At 38.2% G+C, this 22,395-nt stretch overlaps 1 protein-coding gene across 1 annotated transcript in view; it reads left to right on the top strand.

Moving 5' to 3' along the window:
* Nucleotides 1–748: 748 nt before the first annotated feature.
* The window catches only part of cdh15 (cadherin 15, type 1, M-cadherin (myotubule)), a 55,091-nt gene continuing 33,444 nt past the window's right edge, over nt 749–22,395 (top strand). The window contains exon 1 of the mRNA XM_062033623.1: nt 749–836. Coding sequence (XP_061889607.1) covers nt 786–836 — 51 coding nt within the window. The 5' untranslated portion in view covers nt 749–785. The remainder of the gene's footprint in view (nt 837–22,395) is intronic.

Below are 22,395 nucleotides of genomic sequence, written 5' to 3'. Positions count from 1 at the left end.
AAATTTCTTCCGGGAGGTTATCGGGAGAGGCGCTGAATTCCGGGAGTCTCCCGGTAAAACCGGGAGGGTTGGCAAGTATGGATTAAAGGCCTCATTTTTTCTCCTCCAAACATATTGCTGGGTATTGTGGCCAAACAGCTCAATTTTTGTTTCATCTGACCACAGAACTTTCCTCCAGAAGGTCTCATCTTTGTCCATGTGATGTTAGATGAAACACAAATTGAGCTGTTTGGCCAACAAGTATGTGCTCCAATCACTCTATCACAAAAAAAATAAGAGTTGTAGAAATGATTGGAAAATCAAGACAGCCATGACAAAATGTTCTTTACAATTGTATGTAAACTTTTGATCACGACCGTAAGTATGTGGTCCTTGCTCCATGTCTCCATCAGTTTAGGGGCCCCGGGCGTGGAAAATGTTGAAGAGCCCAGCAGGAACTGAAGACACTGCATTTTTCCCTGTTTGGTTCTGTCTGAGTAAGGTTTACTAGAACTGTTAAAGGCGGTGTTTGTGTCTCCGGCGCCAGCAGCTGCCCCACTTCTCTCGTCGTCCCTCCGTGGGCTGCCGGTGTCGTGAGTGACAGCACATGTGCGCGGAGTCCGAGAGAGGGGCCCGCTCGCTGTAATTCTAACCCTTACCCCGCGACGTGAGCCATACCCTCGCTGTGAGCAGGGAGGAGCTTCCAGGGACGGATGCCGGGAGAAGGACAGAGGGAGAGAAGGGGTTTTTGAGAGGGGTCAGGAGCCAAGTCGTTTCTGGAGCTGTTTAACACGGAGATTCTGAGGATGGCCGGAGGGATGTTGATAGTGTGCGTGCTGGCGGCTGTCATTTATCAGGTACGGTAAACTCTCTTGTTAGATCACACTGAACCTCAGAAGTTTAATAGTGGAAATACTTGCTAATTATAGTACTCTAGGTAGTATTCTTTTAACGGCCTTCATCTCCTGCTGCTGTCCCAGTCTTGATTGGCCTTCTCCACATACACGGTTTAGAACTTCCCTGAGTGATGTTTTGGGTCGGCTTTCATCAATACACACACACACACACACACACGCACACAACTCACCGTGTAATCAGAGGTTGAAGTGGATGTAAACATTTGTAAGGAATGAGGATGACTCCAGATGTGCACGAAGAAGTCATTTGTAGCTTCTGTCAGCAGAGGCCATTATGAGAATGGATGAGACTGTAAAGTGACATATTGTCAACAGGCCGTCATTAGTCAGTCTCTATGTTTGTAACGGTGATGGAGTGCAGGGTGAGCGGGTTTGACTCCATATTTTACTGTCACGTTTGCAGCCAATGGGTTTGGTTCGATGTTGTCATTTCGTCTTCTAATGCCAAAGAGTACAGTGGGTCCGGGTTAGCTTTTGCCTCGTCCCTTACTTCAAGCAGTCTTCCTTAGCCATAAGGCCCCCTAAAGGGCTGCCAAAAAGTATCGCATTAAAGACCTACTGAAATGAATTTTTTTTATTTAAACGGGGATAGCAGATCCATTCTATGTGTCATACTTGATCATTTCGCGATATTGCCATTATTTTGCTGAAAGGATTTGGTAGAGAACAACGACGATAAAGTTCGCAACTTTTGGTCGCTGATTAAAAAAAGCCTTGCCTATACCGGAAGTAGCGTGACGTCACAGGAGGAAGGACTCCTCACATTTCCCCATTGTTTACAATGCAGCGAGAGATATTCGGATCGAGAAAGCGACGAATACCCCATTCATTTGAGCGAGGATGAAAGATTCGTGGATGAGGAAAGTGAGAGGGAAGGACTAGAGAGGCAGTGCAGGACGTATCTTTTTTCGCTCTGACCGTAACTTAGGTACAAGGGTTCTTTGGATTCCACACTTTCTCCTTTTTCTATTGTGGATCACGGATTTGTATTTTAAACCACCTCGGATACTATATCCTCTTGAAAATGAGAGTCTAGAACGCAAAATGGACATTCACAGTGACTTTTATCTCCACGACAATACATCGGCGAAGCTCTTTAGCTACTGAGCTAACGTGATAGCATCGGGCTCAAATGCAGATAAAAACAAAATAAATAAACCCCTGACTGGAAAGATAGACAGAAGATCAACAATACTATTAAACCATGGACATGTAAATACACGGTTAATAATTTCCAGCTTGGCGAAGCTTAACAATGCTGTTGCTAACGACGCCATTGAAGCTAACTTAGCTACGGGATGGCGGCGGGCGTTGTAGCTTTCGACGACACCCCGGCCGCCATCAGAGTCGGCAAGAAACATATATTTCCCCAAAGTTACGTACGTGACATGCACATAGCGACACACACGTACGGGCAAGCGATCAAATGTTTGGAAGGCAAAGCTGTACTCACGGTAGCGTGTCTGCTATCCATCTCAAAGTCCTCCTGGTTGTGTTGCTGTAGTCCGCCGCTAATACACCGATCGCACCTACAGCTTTCTTCTTTGCAGTCTCCATTGTTCATTAAACAAATTGCAAAAGATTCACCAACACAAATGTCCAGAATACTGTGGAATTTTGGGATGAAAACAGAGCTTTTTAGTATTGGATTCAATGGGTCCGAATACTTCCGTATCAACCATTGACGTCACGCGCATACGTCATCATATCTGGACGTTTTCAACCGGAAGTGTGGCGGGAAATTTAAAATTGCACTTTATAAGTTAACCCGGCCGTATTGGCATGTGTTGCAATGTTAAGATTTCATCATTGATGTATAAACTATCAGACTGCGTGGTCGGTAGTAGTGGGTTTCAGTAGGCCTTTAAGGATATTACAACTAGGGCCGGGACGATTAAGCGATATCAATATTTATCAACATACTCGATATCAATGAAAAAATACTTTCGATAAAAACGTTCGAGATAGATATATATATATTTTGGCCAAAAGAAACCGGAAAAATGACGGATTGTTCAATCAATCAATCAATCAATGTTTATTTATATAGCCCTAAATCACAAGTGTCTCAAAGGGCTGCACAAGCCACAACGACATCCTCGGTACAGAGCCCACATAAGGGCAAGGAAATACTCACAACCCAGTGGGACGTCGATGTGAATGACTATGAAAAACCTTGGAGAGGACCGCAGATGTGGGAGACCGGATGCAATGGACGTCGAGTGTGTCTAGCATAATATTGTGAAAGTCCAGTCCATAATGGATCTAACATAATAGTGAGAGTCCAGTCCATAGTGGGGCCAGCAGGAGACCATCCCGAGCGGAGACGGGTCAGCAGCGCAGAGATGTCCCCAACCGATGCACAGGCGAGCGGTCCACCCTGGGTCCCGACTCTGGACAGCCAGCCCTTCATCCATGGCCACCGGACCTGCGCCGCCCCCCTCCACAAGAGAGAGGGGGGGGAGGAGAAAAGAAAAGAAACGGCAGATCAACTGGTCTAAAAAGGGGGTCTATTTAAAGGCTAGAGTATACAAATGAGTTTTAAGATGGGACGTAAATGCTTCTACTGAGGTAGCATCTCTAACTGTTACCGGGAGGGCATTCCATAGTACTGGAGCCCGAATAGAAAACGCTCTATAGCCCGCAGACTTTTTTTGGGCTCTGGGAATGACTAGTAAGCCGGAGTTCTTTGAACGCAGATTTCTTGCCGGGACATATGGTACAATACAATCGGCAAGATAGGCTGGAGCTAGACCGTGTAGTATTTTATACGTAAGTAGTAAAACCTTAAAGTCACATCTTAAGTGCACAGGAAGCCAGATTGTTGGTTAAATTGTCAAAAGCACTCGCGGTTTTGGTAACTTAGCAACTTAGTGATCAGTGCGCAATGGGAGGAACAGTATCAACTATCAGTGCTCGGTTGCGCCATCTTGTTGTCTCGCTGTTGATGCTCTGCGTGGAGTGAGAAGAGACAGTAAAAATGAGGGCTGCAGAGAGCAAAGAAATTGTTGATAAAACAGGAAAAGTCACCTCGACGGAATGGCAGTTTTTTTAGATTTTTTTCAAATGGACCGTAGTGTTTCGGCGCGCTTATCTTTTCTTTTTAACCCTCGTCCGCTCCCTATTCGGATGTATGGAAACAACAGGTAGGAACTAAAGTGCAGGACTGTATAAATAAAATACATAAAAAATATAACAAATGTGCTACTTTGAAATAATAATTTGGTCCAGTAATATTTAAATAATAATTACTGCATAACATAAATGGATTTCCATACTTAAATAAGAATAACAGACCAAATGAAATACTACACAGACCACGTAAACCTGAAAAAATTGTTCTTCTCATTTTTCTCTGTTTAAATTTTCACACTTTGCACTATTTTGTTACACTTTATTACGCATTTCTTAAATACTCCTTGTTTTTTTTACCTTAATTTAATTGTTAAGTGTTTATTTGGATTTTAGAATTGTGTTTACATTGATTGCTTGAGTGTTTCCAGGGTTGTGTTGACATTTCCTTTCCTTAGCTGAAGGGATTATAATCAGAGAAAAGTTTACAGTACATTTGAAATAAAAATGCAAACATTTAATGTATTTTTCTCTAGGTCCATATTTCCCATAAGTGTCTGTAATAATGTCATTTGATACATATTACATAGGTTTTAGGTGATACTACAATTTTTTGGTATCAATCCCATACCAAGTAGTTACAGGGTCATACGTTGGTCATAATTAAAGTGTTTCCTGAGTTTATAAACAATCAAAAAGATTTTGTGATAATAAAAAATATCGCCGTAATCATTGTAGTAAGAATATGTACGGCTCTTGTACTTGGTATCGTCACAGTCGATGTCTGTGTGGATCCACCCGTGGCATTTGTTTATATTCAGGAGCGCTAGCTTGCTGTTAGCGGTGAGGTACTGTATCCTCCTACGGTGTGTAGTGAAGCATGTTCAGCTATTCCTAGTCCTGCAGGGATGATACTTGTAAGAAATGTACTTTATTTGTCGCCATGTAGGCGAGGATTAGTGATTTAGAAGTAGCTAAACACTGCCGACTCTGGATGGACGTTAGCCGCTAGCTAGCGAATGGCTAAAAGCAAGCGCTAAGGCTGTTCCCCACCTGTGGTCCGTATGGGCTGGGGGTACTCAGTTGTAATACACTTTTCCACCACTTGTGGCAGTAATGACAATTTATGTTACCATGCTAACATTTTACGCTGAAGTTTTAGCTAATTATAAACGTATCAAACTAATAATCATAGATTTCATTACTTGTTGTCATCTTAGAAGTTTGCTACCTGTTCCCTTGTAGCAAGCTAACTTTTTATGCGAGCATTTAAGCAAATTTTGTACGTTTGACCCTAATAATCATTGATTTTGTTACTTGGCGCCATCTTAGAAGATTGCTAGCTGTAGCCCTGTTAGCATGCTAACTTTTTATGCGAGCATTTTAACACATTTTGTATATTTAGCATGCTAATGTCACCATGCTAACGTTTTAGCTAATAAAAAATGATTTAAACTAATGATCATAAATATTATTTGTTGCCATCTTAGAAGTATGCTGGCTGTTCCCTTGTTACCATGATAATGTTTTACGCTGAAGTTTTAGTTAATTATAAATGTTTCAACCTAATAACTAATAATCATAGACTCCGTTACTTGTTGTCATCTTAGAAGTTTGCTAGCTGTTCCCTTGTAGCATGCCAACTTTTTATGCGAGCATTTAAGCAAATGTTGTACGTTTGACCCTAATAATCATTGATTTTGTTACTTGGCGCCATCTTAGAAGTAGGCTTGCTTTTCCCCTGTTAGCATGCTAACTTTTTGTGCGAGTATTTTAACTACATTTTTATGTTTAGCATGCTAATGTTACCATGCTAACATTTTAGCTAATTATAAATGTTTTAACCTAATGATCATAGATTTTCGTTATTTGTCGCCATCTTAGAATATGCTAGCTTTTTCCCTCTTAGCATGCTAACTTTTTATGCTAGTATTTTAGCTAATTGTACATATCTGGAGCTAAAAATGATGGATTCCGTACCTGTGTACCCTTTTGAAAGTATGCTAACTCTTCCACCTGTAACAACATTTGGCATTTCAACATTCATACTGCATTTCAGTACAGCGTCAGCTCTTCAACATTCAAACCATTTCAACATTCAAACTATTTTACATTCATTCTAAATTCCATCAGCATTTTAGTCGCAGCTTCAGCAATGGAGCGTTCACATGCAATTTCTACAGAAATCTAGTTTCAAATAAAATTCTGCTTAGGGCCCCAATATAAAAATTACGAACAAGTTAGTCACTCAAATAGACTGAGAGAAATTCCAAATATTTATTCTGCAACCTTAACACCAATTCTTAATGGTTTCCAGTGTTCATACTGGACGAATACAATAATTATAGGAACTGTTTAGTAAATCCTCCCTTCAATTATACAAAATTGAGAACAGAATCACTTCAATCCAATTAAAGTCTCCAATGAGTGTAACCCGATAACATTCAGGGAAGTTTCCATGCATTCACCCGCCTTTCCAAAGCCCCGGCCGGCTGTTTGAATCCGGCTGGTGGGCGTTTGAGGAGGAATGGGGGGGCAGTCACAGCTGTTCCCAGATGCATACGTGATGCCATTTGTCCCGCTCCGTAATCCCTCTTGCGGAAAGAGGAGCGGGCCGCTTGTAGACCATGAAATGGGGTACAAATCAAGAGTGCGTTGCGTCGGCAGCCAGCTGGCACGGAGGTCTCACTCATCGGAAACAATCAGTCAGACAGCTTAGATCAGGGGCGTCCAAAGTTTTTCCACTGAGGGCCACACGCTGTAAAATCAACGCATGTGGGGGCCGTTTTGATATTTTTAATTTTGAATGAATGAATGAATGAAATAAGTTTATTTCGGTCATATAATCAACCATCAACCATTTTGTGTTACCAGTTTAACAGTACAGATTATACATATTTAACAATCACACACATCCATCCATCCATTTTCTACCGCTTGTCCCTTTTGGGGTCGTGGGGGGTGCTGGAGCCTATCTCAGCTGCATTCGGGCGGAAGGCGGGGTACACCCTGGACAAGTCGCCACCTCATACACATTTACACACAAAAAGAAAAGAAAAGAAAAAGAAGGACCGAAAAAGGAATAGGCTGAAGCCAAAGCTTATATTTGCCTGTCCTATACCTTCACTGAAAATTAGATTGCCTGGAACATCAACGTTAAAAAAAAAAAAAATCAATGGGATGAAAGTAATTGTTACTTTATTTTATAATTTTCAATTATTTCACCTTTCAAGGTTTTCTTAAACCTTAACAAAGAACTACATGTCTTCAGCTCATAATTTTCAAAACAAATACAATATACATATTGTTTTATTTATTTTAGGGCTCCCCTCAAGTTTGGTACCAGGGTTTTAAGTCATAAAAATAGTCAAATAAGTAATGTAATGTTACTATTTTTTTGTTGTTGTTTAAAATCTCCAGATCAACTTCAGATCTATTCGTTGGTATAAAGTTTTAATTTAATTTTAGTTTTTTAAGTTTTATAATTGTACTATTTTTTTGTTGTTGTTTAAAATCTCTGGATAAACTTCAGATTTATCTGTTGATATAAAGTTGTTGTTTTTTTTTAAATATGTTTAATGAGCTTTTGTTAAAGAAAAGCTTTTTTTTTTTATGGCAAAAATGCAAAATATGTAATATTTTCCTCCCAAAAAATGTTGAAGTGGAATATTTGATATGAAGTAAGTGGAGCCTTAAATTGGTCAGAATTTCATAACAATATTGATTTTGATTTATTATTAATTGTTGAACAATGCCAGTGTTAAAAAAAAATCACACTAAAATTCACAAAAGTGTTAAAAGTCAAACTTTTTTTTCTTTCAACGCTTATGTCTCTTGATCAACTTCAGATCTATCCGTCGGTTATACATTTGATATTTTTTTATGTTTTTTTGTTATAGAAAACTACTTTTAAAACGTTTTATGGCAAACACACAAAATATGCAATATTTTCATCAAATAATATTTCTAAGTAGGCTATTTAATGTGAAGTAATCCGTTTTCAAAATTTGTGGAGTAATGACATTTAAAAAATGTTTTAAAAATCTCACTAAAATTCTTAGGGATCCAAAAGGGCTCCACTCTTAAAAGTGTTAAAGGCACTGCCTTTGTGTGCCCGCCCAGTCACATAATATCTACGGCTTTTCACACACACAAGTGAATGCAAGGCATACTTGGTCAACAGCCATACAGGTCACACTGAGGGTGGATGTATAAACAACTTTAACACTGTTACAAATATGCGCCACACTGTGAACCCACACCAAACAAGAATGACAAACACATTTCGGGAGAACATCCGCACCGTAACACAACATAAACACAACAGAACAAATACCCAGAACCCCTTGCAGCACTAACTCTTCCGGGACGCTAAAATATACACCCCCGCTACCCCCTACCCAAAACCCCCCCCCACCTCAACCCCCCAACCCCGCCCACCTCAACCTCCTCATGCTCTCTCAAGGAGGGCATGTCCCAAATTCCAAGCTGCTGTTTTGAGGCATGTTAAAAAAAATAATGCACTTTGTGACATCAATAATAAATATGGCAGTGCCATGTTGGCATTTTTTTCCATAACTTCAGTTGATTTATTTTGGAAAACCGTGTTACATTGTTTAATGCATCCAGAGGGGCATCACAACAAAATTAGGCATAATAATGTGTTAATGCCACGACTGTATATATCGGTATCGGTTGATATCGGAATCGGTAATTAAGAGTTGGACAATATCGGATATCGGCAAAAAAGCCATTATCGGACATCTCTACTTTCAACGCTGGAGTTTCTAGATCAACTTCAGATGTGTCCGTCGATTATAAAGTGTTGTTTTTTTGTTGTTGTTTATATTGTGCCCCTTGTGTCATAGAAAACTTGGTTTATATGGAAAAAACACGAAATATGCTATATTTTCTCCCAAAAATATTTTAAAATGGAATATTTGATGTCAAGTAATTGGAGCCTTCAATAGGTCAATAATTCATAACAACATTGATTTTTTTCATTATTATTTTTTGAGCAATGACAGTTTTAAAGGGAAAAAAAGCCTGCATGGCATTTTTCTTTCTACTTTTTCGCCTGTATTCTATTTTATTTCTCTTTCTTTTTCTGTAATAGCATTTTTAGATAGTACCGTGGAACGGTAAAACTTAGCTGCAGGCTGCAAATCGCCTCCGGGCCCCACTTTGGACACCTGTGGTTTAAAGTAAGGTTATTTTTAAATTGTGTTAAATTAAATTGTTTCATTCACAATCCAGATCTTCACTCAACGTGTTGTTTTCTTTCTGCAGGGTTTTTATTCCATTTTATTTGGACGGATAAATGTCTTTAACACAGAATCCGCCCCACAGTATTCCCAGTTGTATCTAACTTACTTACATCTTATTGTTTTAACCTTGCTCAGCATTCCTAAAGTGGTGACATCTGCTCCAAGAGAGACACACACTTGCTGGCAGCGCCCAAAATAGTGCGTCCATGCCGGGCGGTCATGACTTAGCAAAGAACAGAGGGACGAAGACTTAAGTGCTACTTCAATTGCTTTCTGTGTGTCTGAGGAGCCGTGACAGAAGTGACCTGAGGACCACCTGTGGGACCCCTGGTCCTGTGCAGGTCAAAGACTCAGCTGCAATGACTTTTCACGGTTGACTGGTTAACTCCAACACTTAAAGTACTAAATGTGAGGTCTTTGTTTTGTTGTCTAGGAGTTAGAAATGTACTGGTTAACGTTAAGTCGGTTCATTTAATTTAGGGCTTAAAATGTGAGATTATTTTTGGCAAAGTCAAGAACTCTAGACTAAGTTTGTTACGCATGAGACAGGGTGCTTGTCTTGCCAGAACACCGGCTCAAATTTGAGAGCAAGTTGCAACTAACGCGCTGTTTATCCACAGTGTGAAGCCGCTTCTAAGATACAAACCCTCGCCACCATGAACTAAGTTTCTTTCAAGTATCATTATCACTGGAGGACTAGAGGAAAATGAATAGCTAAGAATGCTGCAAACACACTCCGAGCAGGACGACACAAGAAACTAACCGCTAAAGCGTCAATGTAAAGAAGAGATGATCGATCCAGATGTCGATACTATTGATACTTAGTATATTAACAACACCAAAGTGACTAAATCAATATTTTTCTCATTATGACCTTTTTTTCACTGTTCTCAAAATCAGGGAGTTAAGTCTCTGGACACAGCAGTTCTTCGGTGCGAGGGGGAACATGCTTTAAAATTTTGGAAAATCTGTGCACTACAAAAAATGCTCATTGTAGCCATTAATCATGACTTTTTCAGCATAATTTGTTGTATGTATTTTTGTTTTCTACGATAAAGTGTTTCTGTGTGTTTGTGCTCCTGAGTTAATATTGCTGATCAATTTGAATTCATTATTATTTATTGAGTTTATTTGTATTTTTTATTTTTTTAATTAAATTTTCGAGTCAGTCAAAAAAATGGTTATAGTTTAATAAGGTTTTATAATTTTTTTATTTATTTTTTCTGTTACAGATTAAAAAAAAGTTATTCTTTGTTATACGTTGCTCTATATTTCTTTATTTAGTTTTTTCTTTAATTTTAATATGAAAACAATGTTATGCAGAGGTGTACTTATTACAATTTTATAGACAAATGATACTATTTATAGTTGCGGCGGAGAGTGTGGGGGGTGTAACCGAAAATAATTGAGAAGCACTTGGCTAAAGGGCGGCTTTGAGGGAAAAACCCAAATGATTTAAATCGGGGCCAATAGTAGTTTTTACTTTGGTTTAGTTATTATGCACTAGACACTTTTTTTTGTCAAAAAATATTGTATGTGGCATTCAGTACCAAACATTTAATAAATCATCTGATTCACAACAATACTAGCAAATTTTAAATTGAATAAGATAAGCTTGATAAAAATGTGTTATTGTGTTTACTTAAGTTACTTGCTAAAAAATATTTTCAGTTCTATAATCTTTTTTGAAGTATTTGGACTCAAAATCAAAATTCTGTTTTAATGGCTAAACTTTAATTGTTTTGCATATTGGTTTGTATTATACCAATTAAAAAATTTTTTAAATAAAAAGTACATCGCAAATTAAATCTGTTATTATTTATTATTTATCTACTCTTTGGTTGTCCCACTCTTTTCAGAGGTCCTTGAACGCACCGTAAAACCACCTCCGTCTTGTAGTTCTCTGATCAATCACTCTGTACTAAGACCGTTGAATATCTCAGGAATGTGTTTATATAAGTTTAGATTGGTGTATGCCATTTTTAATGGGGAAAAACGTTAATGTCTCTTGTTTTCATGTTAACATTTAAGCTAGCGTTATTAATCCGTTTTTTTTTAACATTTTACTCAAAACGGTAATACTAACCGTCAAGAGGTTATCAATAATAACGTTTATCGTTACATCCCTGCTTATAGTTGGCTGAGTTTGTAACGTCACACACAACCCAGGTATTGTAACATGACACTGTTGGCTTTTACGTGAATTCGGTCAGTGCCAAAAACTGGACCAGATTTGGTACCCATCCCTGTTCTTAGCTGCCACGTACAACATTATTTTAATTCTATAATCTATTGTCAAAGTATCGGATCAGGACTCGAAATCCAGGCCAGAAAAAATGGGATTGAAAAAGGCTTCTGAGTATGGAGGTTAATTTGTGTCTTTATTAGGAAAAAGCTTTTTTTGACACTGAATTTTTGTAACATCATTTTTTGTGTTGAATTTTGTGAACTGATTTTTTTTTGTTTATGCTGACAATTGAGTTGAAAAAAATGTGTTAGCAAAATGTGTGTATTTAAAAATTCAGTATAAAACAACTCAGTTAATAAAAATTCAGTATATAAAAATTTAGTGTAAAAAAAAAATCAGTGTAAAAAAATTCAGTGTAAAAAAAATCTGTGTAAAAAAATTCTGTGTAAAAAAAAATCAGTGTAAAAAAATTCTGTGTAAAAAAAGTTCAGTGCTGAAAAAAATCAATGTCGAAAAATTAGCTGCTTCAAAAAGCAAAACTCACTTCCTGTAAATTAAGACAGAAGCAATCGATTCTGTTTCAGAACCAGCCAATGAGGTGTCAAGTTTGAAGTCAAGTGACACGGGTCTTACAAAACTGCATAAAAAGGCACTTAACTGGGCTACCTGGACATATAACAACATAATTAACATTTCAATTGGCCCGTTGGATATTTTCAAACTATAGAAATGATTCCAATGGTTAGAATTTGCACTATTACAGAAATTTAGTTTATTTAACCTCCATACTCAGGACATCCCTAATTGTAACTTTTGCAGGTTTCGACAGATCGTCACAAAAATTATCAATAATGATCAATAATAACGTTTATCGTTACATCCCTAGTTATAGTTCGCTGAGTTTGTAACATCACGCGCAACCCAGGAACTGTAACATGACACTGTTAGATTTTACGTGAATTCGGTCAGTGCCAAAAAAAATACCAGATTTGATACCCATCCCTATTCTTTGCTGCCACGTACACCATTTAAAAAAATACTACAATATATTGTCAAAGTATCGGATCGGGACTCAAAATCCAGGCCAGAAAACATCGGATTGAAAAAGGCTTCTGAGTATGGAGGTTAATTTGTGTCTTTTTTACCAAAAAAAATGTTGACACTGAATTTATGTAACATAATTTTTTGTGTTGAATTTTGTGAACTGATATTTTTGTTTATGCTGACAATTAAGTTGAAAAAAAATGTTAGCAAAATGTGTGTTTAAAAATTCTGTGTAAAAAAATTCAGTATAAAACAACTCAGTTAATAAAAATTCATTGTAAAAAAATCAGTGTCTAAAAATTCCGTGTAAACAAAATCAGTGTAAAAAAATTCTGTGTAAAAAAAAAGTTCAGTGCTGAAAAATTCAATGTCGAAAAATTAGCTGCTTCAATCGATCCTGTTTCAGAACCAGCCAATGAGGTGTCGAGTTTGAAGTCACGTGACACGGGTCTTGCAAACCTGCATAGAAAGGCACTTAACTGGACTGCCTGGACATATAACAACATAATTAACATTTCAATTGGTCCGTTGGATATTTTCAAACTATATAAATTATTCCAATGGTTAGAATTTGCACTATTACATAAATTCAGTTTCAAAAAAAGCTTTCGTAATAAAGACAAAAATGAACCAGGACATCCCTAATTGTAACTTTTGCAGGTTTAGCCAGATTGCCGCAAAAATCTGTTAGCACTTTTAGGGGACTGGCATGCAGAGGTCTGCAAAAATTTTGCAAGTTTAGTTGAAAAACATGGCTGCCATCAACTCAAACGTGTTTGGACTTAGCTTATTTGGTCAAAAGTCATTGATCCTCTGTCTAACGATCATTAAACTTGGAGGATTTTGACTAAAATCTAACCTAAACTGCTTTAATGTACAACATCATGACTGGATCCAAAGTTCATATACAGATGTTAGAATATACTTTGTACACTAATGTAATTGAAGCTTCCTGAGTCAACACCTTCAGACCACTCAATCATTGTTGCTGTGAGGAGGTGGTGTCCCCAAACAAGCTGTCTCTACTCCAGTCAGGGTCTGGGGGGGTCAAAGGGCAAGTTGTAAAAGTAGCTGGGAAAAGCTTGGAAAACAGTTCATCTGTGTGTGGTGTCATCACTCAGCCTGTCACAAAGAGCAGCAGCCATCAGTCTAATTGGTAACAGGACACTTTGCTGTTACTGCTAAAAACATTATAAAAACCGTGGCGGCTGGAAAGTATCCAAGGGTCTGTCATGTAAAAGGTCGCACCGGCCGGACAAGACAGATACGAATGAGGCGGGAAATCGGAGTCAAAGACACGCTGCTTGATACCTGGGAATACTGAAGCAACCTAAGACTTTTTTTTTTAACAAAACTGAGGTTTTTCAGAAGTAACAGTGCCCTGACTGGTGTTGTCCCGATACCATTTGGGTACCGGTACGGTATGATGGACTTTTAGAGTGTAAAACACACTGAGAATGCAACTTCTAGACAATGATCATCAACATTGTTAGAATTTTTTTTTTTTCTATTTTGACAAATAATTAGGTTTGAGTGTTATAAAACAAGTAAAATATCAACACTGTTATGTTCATATTTGTGTTAAAATCTTGTGCTTTTTGAGGTTAAAGGCCTACTGAAACCCACTACTACCGACCACGCAGTCTGATAGTTTATATATCAATGATGAAATCTTAAAGGCCTACTGAATTGAATTTTTTTTATTTAAACGGGAATAGCAGATCCATTCTATGTGTCATACTTGATCATTTCGCGATATTGCCATATTTTTGCTGAAAGGATTTAGTAGAGAAAATCGACGATAAAGTTCGCAACTTTTGCTCGCTGATTAAAAAAAGCCTTGCCTGTACCGGAAGTAGCGTGACGTCACAGGAGCTAGTATTCCTCACAATTCCCCGTTGTTTACAATGGAGCGAGAGATTCGGAGCGACAAAGCGACGATTACCCCATTAATTTGAGCGAGGATGAAAGATTCGTAGATGAGGAACGTTACAGTGAATGACTAGAGAGGCAGTGATGGACGTATCTTTTTTCGCTCTGACCGTAACTTAGGTACAAGCTGGCTCATTGGATTCCACACTCTCTCCTTTTTCAATTGTGGATCACGGATTTGTATTTTAAACCACCTCGGATACTATATCCTCTTGAAAATGAGAGTCGAGCACGCGAAATGGACATTTAAAGTGACTTTTATCTCCACGACAATACATCGGTGACACACTTAGCTACTGAGCTAACGTGATAGCATCGTTCTCAAATGAAGATAGAAACAAAAGAAATAAACCCCTGACTGGAAGGATAGACAGAAGATCAACAATACTATTAAACCATGGACATGTAACTACACGGTTAAAAATTCTCAGCCTGGTAAGGCTTAACAATGCTGTTGCTAACGACGCTAAGGCTAATTTAGCAACTTAGCAACCGGACCTCACAGAACTATGCTAAAAACATTAGCGCTCCACCTACGCCAGCCAGCCCTCATCTTCCCATCAACAGCCGTGCTCACCTGCGTTCCAGCGATCGACGGCGCGACGAAGGACTTCATCCGTGGGTTTGGCGGCAAGCATCGGCTAGGCGTCTGCTAGTCCTTGTTGTGTTGCTGTAAGTATTGTACTTAGCCGCTAATACACCGATCGATCCCACCTACAACGTTCTTCTTTGCAGCCTCCATTGTTCATTAAACAAATTGCAAAAGATTCACCAACACAGATGTCCAGAATACTGTGGAATTTTGTCGAAGAAAACAAGAGGTTTTTGTATCGGGTCGATGGGGTACAACCACTTCCGTGGATTTTGTGACGTCACGCGCATAAATCATATCCAAAGGAGTTTTTCAACCAGAAGTGTGGCGGGAATTTTAAAATTGCACTTTATAAGTTAACCCGGTCGTATTGGCATGTGTTTCAATGTTAAGATTTCATCATTGATATATAAACTATCAGACTGCGTGGTCGGTAGTAGTGGCTTTCAGTAGGCCTTTAACATTGCAACACATGCCAATATAAAGTGCAATTTTAAATTTCCCGGGAAACTTCCGGTTGAAAACGTCTATGTATGATGACGTTTGCGCGTGACGTCAATGGTTGAAGCGGAAGTATTCGGACACCATTGTATCCCAATACAAACAGCTCTGTTTTCATCGCAAAATTCCACAGTATTCTGGACATCTGTGTTGGGGAATCTTTTGCAATTTGTTTAATGAACAATGGAGACTGCAAAGAAGAAAGCTGTAGATGGGATCAGTGTATTAGCGGCTGGCTGCAGCAACACAACCAGGAGGACTTTGAGTTGGATAGCAGACACGCTATCCGACGCTAGCCGCCGCTAGCCGCCGACCGCATCGATGATCGGGTGAAGTCCTTCGTCGCGCCGTCGATCGCTGGAACGCAGGTGAGCACGGGTGTTGATGAGCAGATGAGGGCTGGCGTAGGTGGAGAGCTAATGTTTTTAGCATAGCTCTGTCGAGGATCGTAGCTAAGTTAGCTTCAATGGCGTCGTTAGCAACAGCATTGCTAGGCTTCGCCAGGCGGTACAGCATTAACCGTGTGGTTACAGGTCCAGAGTTTGGTAGTATTGTTGATCTTCTGTCTATCCTTCCAGTCAGGGGCTTATTTATTTTGTTTCTATCTGCATTTAAGCACGATGCTATCACGTTAGCTCCGTAGCTAAAGTGCTTCGCCGATGTATTGTCGGGGAGATAAAAGTCACTGTGAATGTCCATTTCGCGTTCTCGACTCTCATTTTCAAGAGGATATAGTATCCGAGGTGGTTTAAAATACAAATCCGTGATGCACAATAGAAAAAGGAGAAGGTGTGGAATCCAATGAGCCCTTGTACCTAAGTTACGGTCAGAGCGAAAAAAGATACGTCCTGCACTGCACTCTAGTCCTTCACTCTCATGTTCCTCATCCACAAATCTCTCATCCTCGCTCAAATTAATGGGGTAATTGTCGCTTTCTCGGTCCGAATCGCTCTCGCTGCTGGTGTAAACAATGGGGAAATGTGAGGAGCCTTTCAACCTTTGACGTCACGCTACTTCCGGTACAGGCAAGGCTTTTTTATCAGCAACCAAAAGTTGCAAACTTTATTGTCGATGTTCTCTACTAAATCCTTTCAGCAAAAATATGGCAATATCGCGAAATGATCAAGTATGACACATAGAATGGATCTGCTATACCCGTTTAAATAAGAAAATTTCATTTCAGTAGGCCTTTAAGGTTACTAGGAACTAGTGTTGTCCCGATACCAATATTTTGGTACTGGTACCGGTACCAAAATAATTTCGATACTTTTCAGTACTTTTCGATACTTTTCTAAAGGGGACTACAAAAATGGAATTATTGGCTTCATTTTAACAAGTCTTACGGTACATCAATTGTGTATTTTACTTCTGTTTTAAATGTTATTTTTTAGTCTGTCCTTTGCCTGTATTTCTTTGTGGTGTACAGCCATTTGTTCCTCAACTGTGGTTGTTTTTAAAGGGCTTTATAAATAAAGTTGGTATGGTATGGTATCAAACATATGTTTCTTATTGCAAGTTTGTCCTTAAATAAAATAGTGAACATACAAGACAACTTGTCTTTTAGTAGTAAGTAAGCAAACAAAGACTCCTAATTTAGTCTGCTGACATATGCAGTAACATATTGTGTAATTTTCCATTCTATTATGTTGTCAAAATTATGAAGGACAAGTAGTAGAAAATGAATTATTAATCTACTTGTTCATTTACTGTTAATATCTGCTTACTTTCTCTTTTAACGTGTTCTATCTAAACCTCTGTTAAAATGTAATAATCACTTATTGTTCTGTTGTTTGGATGCCTTACATTAGTTTTGGATGATACCACAAATTTGGGTATCAATCTGATACCAAGTAGTTACAGGATCAGACAATGGTCATAATTTAAGTCCTCGTGTGTCCAGGGACGTATTTCCTGAGTTTATAAACATAATATAAATTTTAAAAAAGCGAAAGAAGAATTGTGATGCTAAAAAATATCGATGTAATCATAGTAGCATCGACTAGATACGCTCCTGTACTTGGTATCATTACACTGGATGACAGGTGTAGATCCACCCATGGGGTTTGTTTACATTTTGACGCCGGTGTGCTACGGTGTGTAGTGAAGCATGTTTAGCTCTTCTTCCTCCTGCATGGATGATATTTGTAAGAAACTTGCTTTATTTGTCGCAAGGATTAGTGATTTAGAAGTGGCTAAAACACAGTTGACTGCGGCAGGATTTTAGCCACTAACTAGCTAGCCATGTCTTAAAGCACCTCTTCCTGAGAGCGTTCCAGTGTTATAACTTCACCTTTATCGTTAGTTTTTAAGCCAAAATGTGTCCATTCTCCCTTTTCTGTCTGCTTGTAAGTACTCCGTGATTGTGCGCTGCCGAACATGCTCGTTTGCTCGTAAACCAGCAATGACACGACGGGGGGCGGTGGGGTTGGGGACCAGTACTTTTTAGATGCGGTATAGTACCGAATATGATTCATTAGTATCGCGGTACTATACTAACACCGGTATACCGTACAACCCTAGCCCTGACATTTATTTATTTATTTAATTTTTTGTCCTGTATCCCATGGTATTGTGCAGTCAAGACATTGCTCACATATAAGACCCTTACAGAGTTAACAAGTTTAGAGTTTTTAGGGCTCGTGTATTCGATTACTAAGGATTTGTGTGTGGAATGTGTGTGTAAACATCTCCGAGCATGTCGATGACGATGGCTACAAATAGACGCTGCTGGTCAGTATATGAAGACTAAAATTAGTGTGCCCTCTGACTCGGCCTGCAGATGCCAGCCATCGCTGCCATTCTTCTCCCAGAAACATCCCGAATAATCAGGAAATTAGATCAGCAGGTTTGGAAATTTAAAAAAATTAAAATGTATTTGCCTACCGGGATTCATCTCCTTAGTCACTTCTTGCAGGATGAATTAGATTAATTCATGAATTCAATTTTTTTGGTACATTTTGTCGTTTTGTGTGAAGAAGTGCATGTAAATGTGAATTTTAGAATGATAGGGTGATTCATATGAAATTTTACTGTATATGTATTCCGAGCCCCTTCCTGCTCTGTCACTGATAAGAATATAATAGCAAAATGCATAATTATTCTTACCGTTCCCTGTGGCGAGCACATGTAGTGCTGGTCTTGTAAGGCAGTCGTACCGAGTTCGATTCCTGATTGAATGGAAAGAGATTTTGTGTTGTTTTTTTATGCATCCAAATAAAATAAAGATTTGCAAACAGAAAAAAGATTTGTAGTAGAAATAATATATATTTGCAAATAAAAATACATCTTTTTTGGTTGCAAATCTACATTTTGTGTGGTGAATTGTATTTTGGGGTAGTAAATAATTTTTTTGGTTACAATTATTGTATTTTTGGTTGTCAATCATTATAACCCCCCAAAAATTACCAAAGTTGCAGAACGACAAAAACACGATTTAACACACAAAAAAGATTCAAACCTTTAAATCAAAAGGCGATTTGCAAACAAAATATTTTTTTTAAATTAAAAAAAAAAGATATAAATAAAAATGTTGATTAAAAAAATTGTTTGGGTAGCAAATACTTTTTTTAGTTGAAAAAATATTTTTCTTGGCTCCAAATCGTCATAACCAGGAAAACGATTTGTAACCTAAAAAATAAAAAATACATTCTGCAAAAAAAAAAAAAAAGATTAGTAACCAAAAACATTCTGCAAACAAAAAATAATTTGAAATAATAGAAACAATATTTTGGTAGCAAATCGTTTTTGTGTGTGCAAAATGTTTAGTTTTGTTTGTGTTACAAATCTTTTTTTGGGTAGTAAATCGTTTTTTTAAATGGTAAGTAATTGTTTGGGTTGCATTTTTTTTTTTGGTTGAATTGTAGCTATAAAAAAAAAAAACAATCTAGCACCAAAACAAAATGTGTATCCTTCCCCTCTCCAAAATGTTTTTATTTATTTGAACAAAAAATTGATTTAAAATTTAAAAAAATAATTTGAATTTGAGGGGGTAGGTTTACAAATCTTTTTTTGGTTGCAGATCATCCTAACAAAAAAAGATTTGTAAACCTACCCCCTCAAATTCAAATTATTTTTTAAAATTTTAAATACATTTTTTGTTCAAATAAATTTTAAAAAATTGGAGAGGGGAAGGATACACATTTTGTTTTGGTGTTAAATTGTTTTTTTAGCTACAATTCAACCCAAAAAAAAATAATTCAATCTTTTTTTGGCTGCAGATCATCATGACAAAAAAAGATTTGTGACAAAAAAAAAACAGTTTTTCAGCCAAAAACGATTTATAACCAAGAAAAGTTTTTTAGCCAAAAAGACAATTTGTGACCAAAAATAAGATTTGTAAACAAAAAAGCGACACAACCAAAAAACTATTTTTAATCATAAGAAAAAATATTTGTAACCAAAAAACTATTTGTGACACAAAAAAGGTTTGCAACTAAAACATGTTTTTGTTAGAACCTATAATTGTTTTACTTTTTGGTTGGAAATCTTGTTTTTGTTTGGTTGCATAAAAAGACCCACGTTTCACTCAAATGGTCGGAACTGTTTAAAGACATTTCGTTTGTTTGTTTTAATTACGCAAAAGTTGTTATTTTTGTTACGTTCTGTAGGCATTAAACGGCAACATGCATAGACGGGTGATGAAGCCCAAGTAAACATGACTTTAATGTCAAAAGCTCACAAGAATAGTGCAGCAGAGTAGTCCACAGGAAACACAAGCAAAACAAACAACAAAAATCCAGCCCTGTCTACAGGCCAGGCTGGCAAAATACATCTAGCGGCAGACGGCAGACACTTTAGGTCTGGAAAGGGTGAGAACAACGGGAGTAAAGCTGGAGAGACAATACGTAATATGGAAATCAGAAATAAATTCCACTGAAAATAAGTTAGAGTTTTGCTTAAGTTTGGGTTAGGGTTGCATATATGGTTATGGTTATGGTGTCAATGTATTCCAAACATGCATACAACTACAATTAGAGGTGTCCGATAATATCGGCCGATAAATGCTTTAAAATGTAATATCGGAAATTATCGGTATCGGTTTCAAAAAGTAAAATGTATGACTTTTTAAAACGCTGCTGTGTACACGGACGTAGGGAGAAGTACAGAGCGCCAATAAACCTTAAAGGCACTGCCTTTGCGTGCCGGCCCAGACACATAATATCTAAGGCTTTTCACACACACAAGTGAATGCAAAGCATACTTTTTTTTTTAACATGTAAAGCGACTTTGGGTACTTAGAAAAGCGCTATATAAATCCCAGGTATTATACTTGGTCAACAGCCATACAGGTCACACTGAGGGTGGCCTTATAAACAACTTTAACACTGTTACAAATATGCGCCACACTGTGAACCCACACAAAACAAGAATGACAAACACATTTCGGGAGAACATCCGCACCGTAACACAACATAAACACAACAGAACAAATACCCAGAACCCCTTGCAGCACTAACTCTTCCGGGACGCTACAATATACACCCCCCGCTACCACCAAACCCCAGTACAGTTTCAGTACAAAACATTCATTAAGATAAATTCAAGATTGATTTTTTTTTTTTAAATAACAATTGTTACATATAAATAAAACAATGTAAAGGTGGTTTTCCAAATTTTAATTCTGCTTAGAGTGCAAATTTAACCATTAGTAGTTTTGGTTGTTGCTTTGGCATGCTCCTGCTGTATTTAAACACAGAGTTAGTTGTTTGCCTATACTGTATGGCTGCGTTAAAGACATAATAAAGGCAGCATATCATGTGTAAATAAATTGGCACGAAGAAGGCACTTTGAGCTGTTAAACATATGGCAAGCAGTGCTGGATCCTGTGGGTTCCCACAGAGACAACGTGCGGAAATGTGAATAGATGATCATGAGTGGGCGTGTGTTTTTGTGTACGTTCACTAGCGTCTACATGTGTGTGTGTGTGTGTGTGTGTGTGTGTGTGTGTGTGTGTGTGTGTGTGTGTGTGTGTGTGTGTGTGTGTGTGTGTGTGTGTGTGTGTGTGTGTGTGTGTGTGTGTGTGTGTGTGTGCGTGAGAAAGTGTCCATGCGAGTGTGTCGGATGAATTCCTATCGCACAGCGGATTGGTAAGGTGACCCCAAACTCCCAGTCAGGTGCAGAGTTGAGCATAAAGGGGGAATTTGTGCGTGTGAGGCGGGAATGTGGCTGGGAAAGAACAGGATCTAAATCCATAGTGAACAGCTGTTGCTGTGTGTGTGTGCATGTATGTGTGTGTGTCAAGGAGTGGTTTTGTGTGAACGTGGCCCTGACAGCAATGCGGTAAACGAAAGGCTCGTGCTTTGACTGTCATCCTGAAGTTAATTTGACAACCACTTGAAAGGAAGCTGGCAAGGATGTGGATTAAAGTTCAAGTTAAAGTACCACTGATAGTCACACACACACTAGGTGTGGTGAAATTAACCTCTGCATTTGACCCCTCCCCTTGTTCCACCCCCTGGGAGGTGAGGGGAGCAGTGAGCAGCAGCGGTGGCCGCGCTCGGGAATCATTTTGGTGATTCAACCCCCAATTCCAACCCTTTAGTGCCAAGCAGGGAGGTAATGGGTCCCATTTTTATAGTCTTTGGTATGACTCGGCCGGGGTTTGAACTCACGACCCACCGATCTCAGGGCGGACACTAACCACAAGGCCACTGAGCAGGTTAAGGGGGAAATCGAGAGGTGCCACAAAAAAAAATAAAAATCTATCTTTGAATTAATCGCGATACTTATTTGTCACAATTTTATTTAGAGATGTCCGATAATATAGGCCTGCTGATAAATGCTTTAAAATGTAATATCGGAAATTATCGGTATGGTTTTTTTAATTATCGGGTTTTTTTGGTTTTTTTTTATTAAATCAACAAAAAAAAACACAAGATACACTTACGATTAGTGCACCAACCC

The sequence above is a fragment of the Entelurus aequoreus genome, linkage group LG02, assembly GCF_033978785.1.
Source record: "Entelurus aequoreus isolate RoL-2023_Sb linkage group LG02, RoL_Eaeq_v1.1, whole genome shotgun sequence".
Lineage (NCBI taxonomy): Eukaryota > Metazoa > Chordata > Actinopteri > Syngnathiformes > Syngnathidae > Entelurus > Entelurus aequoreus.
This window is presented reverse-complemented; position numbering and strand designations above follow the sequence as displayed.